General features: G+C 37.5%; 1 protein-coding gene across 1 annotated transcript in view; it reads right to left on the bottom strand.

Annotated features, from left to right (window-relative positions):
• The window catches only part of DENND1B (DENN domain containing 1B), a 233,626-nt gene extending 219,635 nt beyond the window's left edge, over positions 1-13,991 (bottom strand). Inside the window, exons 1-2 of the mRNA XM_081300539.1 lie at positions 13,606-13,991; positions 11,355-11,419 (exon numbers count right to left, since the gene is read on the bottom strand). Coding sequence (XP_081156665.1) covers positions 11,355-11,419; positions 13,606-13,622 — 82 coding nt within the window. The 5' untranslated portion in view covers positions 13,623-13,991. The remainder of the gene's footprint in view (positions 1-11,354; positions 11,420-13,605) is intronic.
• Between the last annotated feature and the right edge of the window lie 3,010 nt (positions 13,992-17,001).

Below are 17,001 nucleotides of genomic sequence, written 5' to 3'. Positions count from 1 at the left end.
ACCCATTGCTTGTGAGGATTAAATTAAAAAAACCTGCAGTCTTTCAAGTCCTCTACATAAATTAAAAGAGTTAAGAAATCTTCAACAGATATTGGTATTACAGGACAACCTTTTTCTAATTTTGTTTTAATAGCAGAATATAATTTAGCAAGTAATCACTGAACACCATCCATATACAAGACACCTTCCCAAAGTCTGCACAAAATTCAGCCTCAAAAGCCTAAAACCTAAGGGACAGCATAATTCAGGAAAATGAATACCTAGTTCACAGCAGAATATAACTGCCACAAGACAAGCACCAAAAGGATTATTATACAGCAACTTCTTTTTGTTATCTTTTACTTCTGTAGCTTCACTTTCACAAACTTCATTATTAATAATGTTAAAGAAGAAATTAATGATAATTATCAAACCTTCACCACCAATTAAGGAAACAATTTCCTTTTACTTTAAAGCATCTTCATCAGTTCTTCAATAAATATTCACTAAGCACACACTATGAGTCAGACATTGTTTTATGTACTGAGTAAATAAAACTAACCCCAACAGCTCCCTGCCAAGGCAGGTTACACTGTATAAGCAAGAATAATTCCTGATCTTCTTTAGATGTAAATATTTACAGCAAAAGCAATATATTCTTCACTCTTACTCACACTCAATATAAAGTAACCCTCCAAATAACTTAGAGAAAGATAAGCACCTAACGCCCAATGGAGGGCTGACAAAATGTCCAATCTCTCCAATCCATCACCTACCCCTGAGCTTCCCCACGCCACATTCACAGCCCAGCTAGATGCCCCCTTAGAAGAACTTCAGTGCTACAAACCATAGCCTTGTGCACTGTTACAATCATTCAAGGCCCCTTTAAAGAATGTCACCTTCCTAATGAAGTTACCTGACATGACTGACACTCACACACATTCACCAAATGATGGGAAGGGACAAATGTTTCCCATGGAGTTTAGGCCCCTCTTCCCATTATGTTTGGATGTCTACTAAGAACTGATAAAATATCACAACAACTCTAGTCAATCCTGGAATTTGTCAGGGATTTTCTAAAATCCAGTAGTTTTCGAAAATTGCTGCCAAAGATCTTGTACCATTAGAGAAAGTTCACTGTTTAAAATGAGGTACCACGGGGCTGGGGTTGTGGCTTAGTGATAGAGCACTCACTTAGCAGGTGTGAGGCTCTGGGTTCAATCCTCAGCACTAGATAAAAATAAATAAATTATTATAAAATATTGTGTCCAACTACAACTAAAAAAATAAATATTAAAAAAAGAAGGAAATGAGGTACCAATGGATAAAAGCTCAGGCTCTAGTGTCACAAAAACAGGTTGAAATTCCAGTCTTACTTTCTAAAACTATGGAACTTAGGCAAACTGGTTAACCTTTCTGAGCCTCCAATTCCTTATCTTTATGAAAGGATAGCAGTCTCTACCTCCCCGGACTGCAGTAAATAGTTTTATTACTATTTCTGTAAAAACCTACCTGGAAGCCTAATCAAAGGAAATAAACTGATAAATAAAGCTCTGTAATTATGATGTTACAGCTTTATTTCATTAACTAAGAATTTTAAACCGAAAAATCTTAATGAAATTCACTGAACAAATATTCTCATTAAATATACTTACATAATTATTAAAACCTTCAATCAAAAATTACAAAGTATCAACACAGAGGAAATAAAGAAGGTAAAATCTAACCAGGATTTTACAGTTAAAGCTACATTTCATCCTTAGTTTAGAGATCTTTCCATTAGAACAAACTACACCTTCTAAATTAATTTGAATTTACAAGGCTTTCTTTAAAATCAAAATGTTCCCAGGCTGGGGTTGTGGCTCAAAGAGCGCCTGCCTAGCACATGTGAGGCACTGGGTTCAAACCTCAGCACCACATATATAAATAAATAGATAAATAAATACAATTAAAATGTTCCCTTGAGAGCTTTCTATCAGTTGTTTCACTTCACTGTGAGTTACTTTGATCAGATAAATACTAATACCCACCCACTTAAAGAAATTGTTATTTGAAGAGCTGAGAGATCATCTTATAACAAGTGTGCTTGGGGTGCAACAAGACTTTATGCAGCCACGGGGTAGCAAATGACAACAGAACCTACAGGGTAAGAGGGGCTGCAGGAGCTGCAAAAGTCACGGAAGCAATAGGTACTTCAAGTTCAATCATTCTACTTTCTTCTATAGAGTGTCCTAAGTGTTACTGCCATAACCCCTTAAATACATACCTCTATAAGTCAACTGAGGAACACTCTTAGTACCCCATATACCAATGATTAACCTACACTTTCTATAGATAAAATTAAATTAGTATCTGAAGTAAATCAATTTACCCTTATATAAACTAAGAATCTAACAACCCAAAATAAATACTACAATTGGGAAATCATTCAACCTAACAATATAGGAATACCTGGATCTCAGGAGTTTCTCAAAAGTATCTTTAACCCTTTTTTGTTTGAAACATTCAAAAATTTGAAACATTCAAACAAACAAAAACTCTCCCAGCTTCAGGTGATGTCTCTCTATCATAAACTAAGAATCAAAAGTGGGAATCACTTTTGAATGTTAAATGTTAAAACTCATTTCTTTGGACTTCCCATGTTCTTGGATACGCAGAATTAATACTGTAAAATGGCCATACTACCAAAGTACTATACAGATTTGATGTAATTCCCATTAAAATTCTAATGATGTTCTTCATAGAAATAGAAAAGGCAGTCATGAAATTCATTTGGAAAAATAAGATGCCTAGAATAGACAAAGCAAATCCTTAGCAAGAAGGGTGAAACAGGAAGCACCACAATAATAGACCTTAAAATTATACTACAGAGTTATAGTAATAAAAATGGCATGGTATTGGCACAAAGATAGAATTGAAGACTAATGGAACAGAATAGAAGACAGAGAGACATGCCCATATAATTTGCCTCATGTTAGACAAAGGCACCATAAACATACATTGGAGGAAAGATAGCCTCTTCAACAAATGGGGCTGGCAAAACTGGAAAATCGCATGTAGTAAATTGAAATTGAACACCCATATCTCACCCTGCACAAAATTTAACTCACAGTGGATAAAGGACCTTGGCATTAGACCAGAGACCCTGCATATACTAGAAGAAAACATAGGCCCAACTCTCCATCATATTGGCTCAGGAATAGACTTCCTCAATAAGACCTCTAAAGCACAAGAAATAAAATCAAGAATCAATAAGTGGGATGATATCAAACTAAAAAGCTTCTTTGTAGCAATGGAAACAATCAAGAACATGAAGAGAGAGCCTATAGAATGGGAGAAAATCTTTACCATCTCCACCTCAGATATAGCATTAATCTCCAGGATATATAAAAACTCAAAAAACTTAACAACAAAAAGACAACTAACCCAATCAATAAATGGGCAAAGAAACTGAACAGGCACTTCACAGAAGAAAAAATACAAAAGGTCAAAAAAATATGAAAATATGTTCAACATCTCTAGCAATTAGAAAAATGCAAACTAAAACTACATTGAGATTCCATCTCACTCCAGTCAGAATGGCAATTATCAAGAATACAAGTAACAATAAATGTTGGTGAGGATGTGAGAAAAAGGTTCACTCATACATTCCTGGAGGAACTGCAAATTGGTGCAGTCACTCTGGAAAGCAGTATGAAGATTCCATAGAAAACTTGGAATGGAACCACCATTTGACCCAGTTATCCCACTCCTCAGCTTATACCCAAAGGACTTAAAATAAGAATACTACAGTGACACAGCCACATCAGTGTTTATAGCCTCTCAATTCACAATAGCCAAGCAATGGAACCAACCTACGTGCCCTTCACTAGATGAATGGATAAAGAAAATGTGGTACATATATACAATGGAATATTGCTCAGCCATTAAAAAAAAGAATGAAATTATGGCATTTGTAGGTAAATGGATGGAAATGGAGAATATCATGCTAAGCAAATACACCAAATCCCAAAATCCAAAGGCCAAATGTTTTATCTGATAAGCAGATGCTAATCAATAATAGGGGCAAGAGGGTAGGGAATAATGAAGGAACTTTGGATTGGAAAGAGGGGAAGGAAGTGGGCAGGAAGGGCGGTAGAAATTAGATGGACATTATTACCCTATATACATGGATGACTACACTACCAGTGAGACTACACCATGTTCAGCCAGAGGAATGACACATTATGTATGATGTGTCAAAATAAATTCTACTGTCATGTGTAACTAATTAGCACAATTTAAAAATAAAATTAAAAAAAGAAAATGTAGTACATATACACAATAGAGTATTACTCAGCTATAAAGAAGAATGAAATTATGGCATATGCTGGTAAATGGATGGAACTGGAAAATATCATGCTAAGTAAATAAGCCAGTCCCAAAAATAAAAGGTCGAATGTTCTCTCCCATAACAAGGGAGAATGAGGAAGGGAAGTACAGAAGTTCATTGGATTAGACAAAGAGAAATAAAGGGAAGGGAAGGGGGATGGGAATAGGAAAGACAATGAAAAGAATCGGACAAAACTTTTCTAAGCTCATATATGAATACACAACAAGTATAACTCCACATCATGTTCAATCACAAGAATGGGATCAAAATTGTAATGGGTTGCACCCAAAAGAATTATTCTTTTGGAATTGATTAAAAATAATAGGGATTAAGTGTAATATTTTCATTGTTATCTAAAACAACTTCAACACCTACTCAAAGCACCACAAAATACCTACTTAAAGCACCCCAGAATGCCTATTTCACATATATACACACACATATACATACATATATATATACATGCATATATAGATATGTATTTATATACACATACATATATATATACATGCATTACTATCCTATAATGTGCAAGTCAAAAATAAATACAGGAAGGGGGAAAAAGAAGGATATTATATGAACATAAGAAAAATCTTGGGCTGGGAATGTGGCTCAAGCGGTGGCACGCTCGCCTGGCATGCATGCGGCCGGAGTTCGATCCTCGGCACCTCAGCACCACATACAAACAAAGACGTTGTGTCCACCGAAAACTAAAAAATAAATATTAAAAAAAAATTCTCTCTCTCTCTCTCTCTCTCTCTCTTTAAAAAAAAATATATATATGTCTGCCGCAGTCTGGCTGGGCACAATTTAGGAGCCACTTGTCAAAAGAAACTAACTTTATTTTTAGAACTACAAACGCCAAACAAAACAGCTCCTCAGGAAAAAACCCTCAGAGCCCAACTGCCACCACTGGCTTCCCACAAGCCTCTCACCCCCACACAAACCTCTCCACCTCCCCCAATCCTCCTGCTCTTGAGGCCGATTGGCTGGGTTGCGTGGGCAGAGCCAAAGAAGTTCCCCAATGAGCAGCTCATGGAGGAGCCAATCAGCTAGATGTTGCTGGGGCCGCTGTGAGCCAATCATCAGCTGGCAGTCTAAAGGACGGGGAAACAGCCCAATGAACATCACCGCAGAGGAGCCAATCAGCTAGATGTTGCTGGGGCCTATGAACCAATCATCAGCGGGCAGCTGGAAGTTTGCTGGCAGCTGGAAGTTTGCTGGGGCCCCTTTGGCTGTGGCTCTCAACATATGTCAGGAACACATTATCCTGAAAGTCAAGAAAAGAAAGCTCCAAGAAGAAACCTGAACAAACTTGTTACACTGTGGCAACACAGTAGTGGCCAGACAGCAGTGGGCAAGCACACCACTGAAGAACACTGCATCAGAGGCCTATAGCCTTTCACCTATAACAGTTGGAATCATTAACACCCAAAGCCAAGGAGTCACTTAGATTAAAGCAGCAAAGGCAGAGAACATGTGAAACACAGAAGTGCCTGATGAGATAAGTTATAATCAATTATCAAAATAAAAACTTGGTAACATGCCTATCAAAGTAATAATGAACAAAAATTGAAAAGTGAAATCTGATTTGCTTTTTATATTTCAAGACAGCTATAAAAATACAGACAAGCTTAACTATTTTGTGCATGCAACAAAAATGGCATATTCCAATGATCTGCTTCTAAAAGAATCACATTAACTTGCATTAACTCAGTTCCTGCTGGGTGAGTATGAAAAAATAAAACAATTTAATTTTATTCAACAAACTAGGATATAAAGTTGTATTTCCAGTATGGGTTATCTAATTTATCTTAGTACATCTAGATTGAGAACGACACAAAAAGATATCTTAATGAACACAAAGCTAGAGCAAAAATAATTATCATGGTAACCACATTTTACTCACAGATATTTTCCATGTTGGACAATAACAACATCTCCTAAACCATTTTACTGTATGTATAATTCACCAAGATTCTATTTTCTAAATGCCAGGGTTGTTGGACTTAGGTGTATGTTAATGTCCCTGATACTGTCATGCCAGCATGCATCTAAGATCACTTTTACAAACAGCTCTCCAGGAACTAATTTAATTAATTTAATCAGCATTTCAATAATTCAGTGGCCAGAAATAAACTAGGTCCAAGTTTTTTTCATTGTGTAAATATTCACTAAACATGTCCGATAACTGCAATAAGTTTTTTCTTAAGGATACAATTTAATATATATCTGTTAATATGGTCTATGAAGAGCTTATTTCAAGCAGGTAAACAGACATTTAGTCATATTATCTGTATGACCATATGTGCCTATATTAGACATTTCTATAAGAACACAATAAGTGCTAAAATATATGCAGAATTGAAAGGCTCTGAATTCTAGTATGAATGGTATCAATAGAAGAAAACATTATTAAATGCCAAAGTCGGCTTAGAAATGCCTTTTTGTGCAGGCCACAGGAAATACTAAGTTAGGATTCTTTGACTTAATGGTCTGATTTAAGAAGAGTAAAAGGTCATTAAACTGCTAACATAAACCAGAGATTTTTAAAAAATGGATAATTTGATACCAGATTGAATAAGCTGATCAAAGCAGAAAGTCTGTTTATAAAAAGAGATTTATTCCTAAGGAAAATTATTCTAGATAAAGAGGAAATAAAAAAGGAAAAATATTTGCTATATATGTGCTTAAAATTACTAACAAATAGAAGTACTGGATCAAAGATTCATTAAATATAGAGATATAAAATTCTAAAAAAAAAAAAAATAAAGGACTAGGAGGTTAGTCTGCTGAGTTAGGGTCTATAACCACATGAAAAAAACCTGGTAGTAGTTTTAGGTGGAATTATATTGGATTCAGTAATTTTAAAACACTATATTACTGTTTCAAAAAAATTACCTGCATCACATATAGCATATTTCCTCCAATGATAAAACAGCCTATACTGAGATTACATAAAGTCATTATGCAATACAGCAGTGATTAAAGTACAGACTCTGCAACTAGTACTTCAGACGAGTTTCTTGATTTCCTTGTGCTTCTTCATCTGTGAAATAGAGATAAATATTTCTGGTCCCCTATGACTTGTGAAGCTTAAATAGACAATGTGTTTTTTTTAAAAAAAAAAAATCAGGACTGTGCCACAGAAGAAGGACTGTACCACTGTTTGCTGCTTCTGTTGCTTGCAGCAAACTATCAACAGAATAAAAAAAGAGAAAACTACAGTCTCAAAGTCACTGCATAAAAGAAAAACCTTTAGAGGAGGCATGTCCTGTCTCTACTGGGGAAGGGTTACTTTTCATTTCCCTGAAATCTTAAATCACTTTAGGAAAAATGGAGGCAGAATAATAACAATAAGTTCTGTTATTAGAACTGAGCAGAGGCCATCACTGCTGGCTGTACTTCCCTGTCTGATGGGGAATAGAGAAGAAAAAAGAGAAGAGGGAGGAGGGCAACTAGCTTGGAGATCTACCAGTATGAGCATTAAGATCTAAATTTCGGCACTTCACTCTGGAGAGTTAAAGTACAAGTTACTAAGGTTATCTTGCGGGAAATGGCCATTAAAAGATGCCACAAGCAGTCCACAGATACCACCAGAAGCAATTCTACTAACACACAGGAAGCATGATGGGAAACACTAGCAACCCCTCTCATGGTGATTTTTTAAATTTGTGGGGCACTTCATATGAAGCTAAGTTACTCTTCAGTGTTCTAAAATTTATTGTGGCTGCGCATGGTGGCTCACACCTGTAATCCCAGTGACTCGGGAGGCTGAGGTAGGAGGATAACAAGTTAAAAGCCAACCTCAGCAATTTAGGAAGGCCCTACATGATTTAGAGAGACCCTGTCCCAAAAATAAAAAATAAAAAGGGCTGGGATGTGGATCAGTATTAAAGCACCCAGATCCAATCCCTGGTACTAGTTAATTAATAAATTTTTAAAATGTGTTGTGCTCAGAACAATCAACGTAATGCCTCTGAAGCAAATCCAAATAGCAACAGAACAGGTCAAGATCACTATTTTACCACAGCTGGCTATATCAAATTATATTTAAACAACTCATACTGTTTCAAACTACTAACTAAAACTTAATAATAACTATCTCTAAAGATACTTATAACCTAAGCTACTCAGGAAAAATGAGAGAAATTAAAACTTCCCTATTTAAATAATGAATAAGAGAAGCATACCAAATACCTTAACACAAAGAGTAAAGAGCATTTCAATCTTTGGATAAATCAAGTCTACCCTGAACCTATTTTCTATTTGATCAAGTAGTCATCAAAAAAAAAAAAAAAAAAGCAATGTTCTGAGAAACCTTTTACCAAGAATATTTTAATTGGTTTCCCAACACCTTCTCCTTGCCAACTATTCAGTAAATGAATCATGGTTGTCTTGCCACAGCCCTCCACCTACTCTGCCAATGGTACACTGGAAATGGTGATGCCCAAGATAACTCAGGCCACTGAGATCCAACAAGAGGTTTTCTGGGGTATTTTAGGAAAGAAACTTGTGAATCTAAAGAGAGAGCCATAAAAAGCCATATATAAAAGCCATAAAAAGCCCTACAGACATAAACAGGAGAGGAGACTTCCAACATCTACTGATGGTCATCTTATAGTCACAAGAATCTAAGCCTTCTGTGGGTGGAAGAGCTGGGAAGTAGAAAGAACCTGGATCACTCACGACCTACTGGGTTTCCTCTTATATGAACTCTCAAGTTTCTTTAGTATTCAAACCAGTTTTATGTTGGTAGCCCAAAGCATCCAAATTTACACATTTTGTTTTCCACTTCAATTACCATGTAAAAATTTCACCCATGCTTGTCTACATGTTAGCAAAAAAAAAAAAAAGTATTCCACTTCAAATAAGTTAGTATACATATCATAGTCATATTTAAAAGAGTTTATGCACAGTTAAATAGTCCAATAATTCAAAAAATAATTTCAATACACTTTCCCTTCTTATTTATCAATAAAGGAAAAAAACTGATAAACTATTATAGAACATCAAACTTTCAATTTGACATAAAATTTAACTTTTATAGCCCTCTTAGAGATATCATTACATTTTAGGGCACAAAATTTATAACTTTTTAGACCCTAAGATATTCATTTTGTTCATACTATTTAGATCAAAATCAAAAAAGAAAGACTAATGCTCTTTACAATTAGTTTAGCTTTTTTTAAAAAAATCTTCAGAATTTTTTGCTCCAAACAGCCATATAAAATGCATTAACTATAACCTACAGAAAAAACAAATTGTTTACTTTATCCATCATAACATTTCAATTTCACCAAATTGGATAGACTATTCAAATACATATGAAGGTATTTTTAGGAAGTAGTGATTTAGATAATAACAACAGCAAAAAAAGAAAAGAAGAAGAAGAAGAAGAAGAAGAAGAAGAAGAAGAAGAAGAAGAAGAAGAAGAAGAAGACGACGACGACGACGACAGCGGCAATTTAAAAAGGTTGGAAGTACAAGATACATATTGGAATAACTAGCTCGTGCTAAGTGAAAGAGCAAAGTGAAGAAGGAGGGAGCAAACCACTCAAAATCTTACAGCAGGTCACAATCTCTGTGACATATGAATAGATCAGTTGTTATATAAGGCAGATTCATCCTTTCATCAAGACCATTTTAGAATTTTTAAATCATGCATTCAAAACCACAGACATTCCATGTTTTCCAAATGAATTTAGGCTATTTTACAAACACTTCAGGTAAGAATTACTTCATACACTGAGGTAATAGTATGGTAGGTATTTGCAAGATTAACTAATACCATAAATACAGTATAAATTTAAATCAGAGCTGAAAAAAATTATTTATCTATTCCACATAACATGTCTATTCTGTAAAGAGGATTTGGTTGGGCCTGAAAGAATGCAAACTGACAAACTACAATATACAGGATAAAAAAAGATAACCTTTTTAATCAAAAAAGGCTCCTTGCAACCTTAGAATCACTCCTTACCAGTAGACACACCTGATCACAGCTGTAATTCAAACAGGCCAGAAGAACAGCAGGCAGAGCTGGTAGAGTCAGGAATGTGTGTGACTTACTACCTAAAATTAGCCATGCCCATTTCACCACAATTGGGTTGGGCTCCTCTATTTTAAGGTGTGCAGTTCTGAATTACTTAAAAATATGTAATTGCTGGCTAGTCTCTAAAACTAAGAATGTCAGCAGACTTTACACCAAGGCTTTAGATGGCCAACTAGTCTCCACAAAACCCCACAGAATGCTATCTAGGGTCTAAGAACACAGCAAATAAAAGTTAAATGCTGAACATATCCATGAAGATGTACCATGTATGGACACACTAGAAAGAATTAAATGAGAAAAGATACTTCTTATCCTTTTCTGCTTCTCTTTCCCCCATAAACACATACATTATAACAAAAGTGGTGGAAAAACTGACAAAAGTCATAGTACTAAAATATCCTGTCTTTTCAGGAAACTGTACAGACTGTTAGCTGAAACTCTTCCAAATAATGTTACACTGAAATGTAACATCTGAAAATGCCATGTTACTGGAGTAAATCAATAGTAGGGGCTACTCAGGCTGTATTTCACATTCTAGAAACATTACCAGGAAACTGGTGAAGGTCCCATCAGTACTAGCAAGAGAATATGCACTAAACATTTTTTAAATGGAGCTAAATTTTCAAACAAATGAAAGAAAATGAAAAGACATACTCTTTCACCATTATGAAAAAATTATTTTTATCAACAAAGGATAAAAATACATTGTAAGTTATACAGGCTTAACACATGCTTGAAATTCAAGCTGCATGTGTTAAGCCTGATTTCTCCAAACCCACCATAAAGACCTAGTATCTATTTTTATTACTAGCAACTTGAGACATTTGATGCAGAATCCACATGTAGTATTATTTACTTTCCTGATACTATCATGCTCCAGCAGTCCATGATGTTAACCCTTGTTTTGACAAATGCAATCAAATATTTTAAGAATTAGAACACACATACCTTCATTTTCTGAGGCATGGCATTTCACCTTCAATACCAAGTCAAAGGTTCTTTCTGGATTTTCCCTAAAAGAAAAAGAACTTTGCTATATTTATTTCCTAAAACAAACAAACATCTGTATAAAGCTCTGTGTGTGTGTGTGTGTGTGTGTGTGTGTGTGTGTAGGAGTTAGGGATGAAGTGCTGTGACTCAAATCCAGGGCCTTATGCATGCTATGCAAGCACTTACCACTGAGCTATACCCACATCCCCTATATTTTCTTAATTCTAAAACTAATCTTGTTCTTGTCTCAATATACTTTTTGTAAGTACATAACCATAACTAGCACAGCAAAAATAACACTATCAGTTAGCAACTTAAGAGAGACTTGAGGCAAAGAGTTTAACCTCAAAGACTGTTTTCTTACCTATAAAGAGTCTTGTCCACATCACAGAATTGTGAAAACTATAAATCAGATAATATATGTGCAAGTACCATATAAAGGTATACTGCTGTATAAATGCAAAACATTGCTTTTATCCTACTGAATCAAAATTGGAAAGCCACTGCATTCCTCAGTGCCTTTAAACCCTGCCACACCTTAACATAGGTTCTCAGGCCTTTTTCAAAGGACTTGCAATGACTACCTGGTTCCACTTGCCATTGCCATGTAATATTTATAATGTTCTATAAATGTGGTACTTTGCATATGCTCTTCTTGAGATGTACTTACTGTACTTAAACATGTTTATGGTAGCAAACTATTCATACACTCCAAGGCTAACAAAAAAGATCTGCTTTGTAGGTATTATCTTTGGGGAAAATGAATATCTACCTCCACATTAGATTTTTCCCTACAGGAACAGCAAGGTTGCTTTGATTCATTGGGAATTTACTGACAATTTTACTAACTTCTCACACATTTAACCTATTGGTTAAATTTCAAAAACAGTGGAGTGAAATTTATTAAGCCACTTTTCTCTCCCAAAATACTGGTTTTAATCTCTCTTTCCATCACAATCACAAGATTGTGACACCACAATGCCAAAATGCTAATACACATAATTCAGGTACCCCTGCCAAGACCTTAATGTCTTTGTACATTTGCAATTTTTAATATGTATTTCCTTCAAGAAATTAATGCCAGCTCTTTTAAATAAATGTTCATTTAAAAAATCTTTACATATATCTAGAATCATAGGAAGTGACAAACTCTATAAATCAATTTGCAAATATACATTTTCTTGGCTTTCCCACTATTAGCTTGTTTCAATGAAAATAATGCACACTCAGGTAATTTCCTTCTTATAATAGGTCAAAAAGTATCCTCCTTTTTTTTACTCACCCTACTCACTATGGTGTCAAACACTGAAGAAAATAATTTTAAATTACATAGTTTCCCTATTTTTCTAGTATTATTTAGAATTTCTCTTAGGTGTAAAAGTTAAATATTGATTCAGTTACACTCTGACATTTAAAAGGCCTTCTGCAATTATACAAATATATGTGATATTTATTATTGTAATTTGAGGGAAGAGTTTGAAGGGAGGGAAGTAAAAGGCGGAATGCTTTCCAAAGTTAGTTTCAGGAGAAAAATAAAGAACTCATGCCTCTAAGATACCTAAAAGAAAAATCCCCATCGTTATTCAAATTGCTTTTTACTTAATCTGCTGAAGTAAGACAGCCCCTGATGAATACTTTGACACAGGCATACCCTTTGCCAGCACCACACACCACACAATGCCTCCAATAAACAAGCCTCAGGGACCCGTTTAATTTTCTAAGAAACAGCAAAAGGAAACATCCAAGTCAGAACTGAAAAAAAAAAAAAAAAACTTACAAAAACGGTTCTTAATGCTAGGAAAGCACTTTAAATAATAACCGCTTAACCTCAACGCTGCTTCCTCCCGGCCACCTCGCACCACCCAGACGCGTCGAGTCTGACACCCGCGGGAGGAGGAGAAGCCCACGGCGGGGGGTGTCGGCGCGGCCGGGCTGTCTGGCCACCCCGGGGTGCGGGCGTCGGCGCAGCCCCGGCGGCCAGGGGCAGCCGCGGACCCCGCCCGACGCGACGCGGGCCGGCAGGCTTTGCGGCCTAGCGCCGTCCCGCCGGCGGCGGGGTCTCGGGGCCCGGCCGCGCCCCCGCCTGCGCCGCCCCCTCCGACCCCGCGGGAGCCGGCCCCGCGGGGCTGAGGCAGCCGCGCGGGCCAGGATTCGAGCCGGGAGGGGCCGCCGAGGGATGCCCACCCCGCGCGCCCGGGTCCCCACTCACTTGGTCCTGCACTCCATGGTTACATGTCGCTGCGGGGCTGTCCGTCCCGACCCGCGGCCGGCCTGGAAGCCAGCTGCCCTCCACTCGAGGGTCGCGCCGCTCCCGCCTCCGCCGGCCGCCCCACCGCCAAGGAGGCTACTCACAGCGGCGGTGGCGGCGGGCCCATGTCGCGGCGCCCCCGGAGCTACCCCGCCTCCCACCCCACCCCTAGAGCCTTTCTGTGACAGCAGCAGCGGCGTGGCCGCCGCCCCCGTCTCCGCAGGCCGCCGCCCCCGCCGCCACCAAAGCAGGGGCCTCTTAGTTCCTGCGACCGAGGCCGCCCACAGCGACTCCTGCACCTTCTACAAACCAGGAAGTAGCCGGGAGGGGGGGGAAGGGGCGCACGGGGACGCGCCCGGCAGCTTCACCTGGGCCGCGCGGCCCCAGGGCGGGAGCCTGCAGAGGACGCCTCAGCCGGGATCCCGGCGCCCCAGGCGGCCAGCGGGGAGAGAGGGGGTGCAGGCGCCTGCTCACATACCGTTTTGCAACCGAGCCAGAATGCAAGGTGCCTCCTGTGTCCTCAGCACTGGACCAACCGCCTTCCTTTCTGGGTCCAGTCCAGGCTCCGAGAGTGTCCAGGTTATAGCCTCCCTACCAGTGAAGTACCTGAAAAGGTTCCTCGACTTGTGTAGTATTTACAACATCAAGTGCACACGGAATTGGGTTCCCTTCGTTTCAGACTGCAAATTCAGAGCTCAAGTTGATGCTCCTGGCTTTTGCCTCACTCCAGCTGTGGCCTGGTTACTTACTGCTCTGGGAAATCCAGAGCTGCCCCCTCCTGCTTCAGGAATGTTCAGACATGTGCACCTGCTAAATAACCCTGTCAAGTGGCAAAACGATAGTGCTCCACTTGTCCGCACATGTGGGAAACAGACATTCCTATGCCACGAACTGCAGCACAACCAAGGACTAACTTTAGTACATGTTCTTGTAGTGGCAGGCCTCAAGGACCAGTAGTGTAGGGGGAGCCACGAGGAGGATCCACTTAAGTATGAGGATAGGAGGGGCTAACTTACGGGGCACCAAAGAACTAGAAAGTAGGTTATAAACATTGAATCAGTATTTGCCATACTCTTACAGTTAAATTTATCTACATTTCATCCATGAAGATACTGGGGCCAGCATAAGCAGTGGGTAATGGCAATACTAGAATTCAGACCCAGGGCTATCTGATGCTATTTACTTTTACTTATTAAAACATCTTCCTCTGCCTTGCTGCCTCATAGTCTACCAGAAGAGATGTAGAAAAAGTCTTATGATGAACTTTCAAAACTGACCCAGGCTGGAGGGTACCACGTCTTCCAGGGAAGCCTCCCAGCAAACATAGGACACATGGCTACACTGATTGTCATCCAAATGTGTGTTACTTCAGTCTATTTTCATGCAGGAGGTAATCCAATGTGGTATGAATATAGTGTGTCATGAGATATAAAAGTCAGACAAGGTCTTGGAAATTAGGGAACTTAGAATCAAAAAAGCTAAGGTTAAATTCAAAGATCTGAAACTTTCTTGCCAAAGTTATTATTACTTGGTCAACAAAACAAGACATTACACAGCTATGGCCTCTTAATCAAAAATGAAGCTAAAACATAACTGAAATTTTTTTGAAGTTTCATTTTGGCATAATGTGTTGTCATAACTTGACTTGGGGTAAGACATTTAACTTCAGTTTCTCAGTTCCTACATTTATAAAATGGGAATTATAGTAATACCATATGAACAGAGTAATTTCAAGTTTTTAAAGTTCTATAAATTTGTGTGATCTTTTAAAAAAATTATTCTGTGAATTTCAACTACACCACATAAATTTGTTTTTCCCAAATTAAGTTTTTTCTACCTAAGACATTAGCATACTCCAAGACTTGAAATAAATTCTGTAAACTAAAAACCACTTCTGCTCCAAGTGTTATGAATTTTTTGAACTTCTCCTTTCACTATAATTAATTCTTCTCCAAAGCAAAAAAAGAAAAAAAAAACCCTACCTGGGATGCCTACATCATGAGAAAGTACAATTGTTTTCTCCATCCATTTTTGGTATTTTAAGTGACAGTTATGGCCCTGCATAATATGCAGTGTTGTTTATTCTATTTACCTTGTATGTGTAGAGAAAAAAAAACACTCCAAAGTGAATGTTTTTAAACCACCTTTTAGGTATCTGTAATGAAGAGTTCTATTTATTCTGAGATTACCAAGGTAAAAGAGAAACAGATGGACATGATTTACATACATAATTTACTAAAAACTACTGGAGAAGAATTTAATACTCACTTATCTTGGTAATATGATTATTGAAACCGGTGGTATAATCTTAGTGACACTTCATGTAGAACTTCCCCTATGACTGATAGAGAAGTGTACAAAGGGCAGACTTTCAAATTGGTATTAGACCTTCCAAAAATCAAATTTCAGCAGAATTTCCTTATTGACATTTGATGTTAACATTTTCAAAGACCACAGTCTGCACACTATTAATGTTTTTAAATGTTTTCAGAGTTATTTTAAATGTTTTGTGTAGGTTTATAAAGTATATTCTGGGGTCGGAATTGTAGCTCAATAGTAGAGTGCTTGCTTAGCATATGAAAGGTCCTAAGTTTCATCCTTGGCCCCTCAAGAAAAATTAAATAATAAAAAGAATATATATTCTGCAGCCTTTGGGTACAGTATTCTAACAATATGTATCAAGGATAGTGAGTGTGTTTTGACATTTTCTATTACTGAATTTCCATGTGCTTGACACGTTCAATTAATGGGAGGGGTGAGTTAAGATATCCTAATACATTGGTGGATTCATCTGTTTCACCTTATAGTCCTGGCAAATATTTCTATTTGTTTGTTTCATATAGTTTGCAGTTATACTTGCCAGTTTATAATTATTATATCTACCAGGTAAATGAAACCTTTCATCATTATGTGGTGAATTTCTTTTGCCTTAGATGCTAAGCAGTTTTCTTCTGAGTAGTATTTGTCTGGTATAAGTATATCTCTTTTCATTCTTTTACACTTGAACTTTTTAAATCATTGTGTTTTGAATTTGCCTAATAAATTTTACTTTTTAACTAGTCTAATTAGATCCAGCTTTTAAATCATTTGCACCTATTATAATTTCTGATAATATGAGCTTATTTCTGCCTTTTAATGTTGTGCTTCCTGTCAGTGTCTCCTGGTTTGTTTTCCTCCTTCATCTTCTTTAGGATTGATTATGGTTTTTTATGCTTTTGTTTCAACACTCACACATCAACCTTCAAGTTTGAAAGCTTTGTACTTTCTATGCCTTTAGCTGACAGTTTATAACATCTAACAGGCAGATTCTAACTGATTAAATTCAGAGTTCACTGATAGACCCAATTTCTCCAAAAC

This window comes from Spermophilus citellus (genome assembly GCF_964194105.1).
Source record: "Spermophilus citellus genome assembly, chromosome: 6".
NCBI classification, from domain to species: Eukaryota; Metazoa; Chordata; class Mammalia; order Rodentia; family Sciuridae; genus Spermophilus; species Spermophilus citellus.
This window is presented reverse-complemented; position numbering and strand designations above follow the sequence as displayed.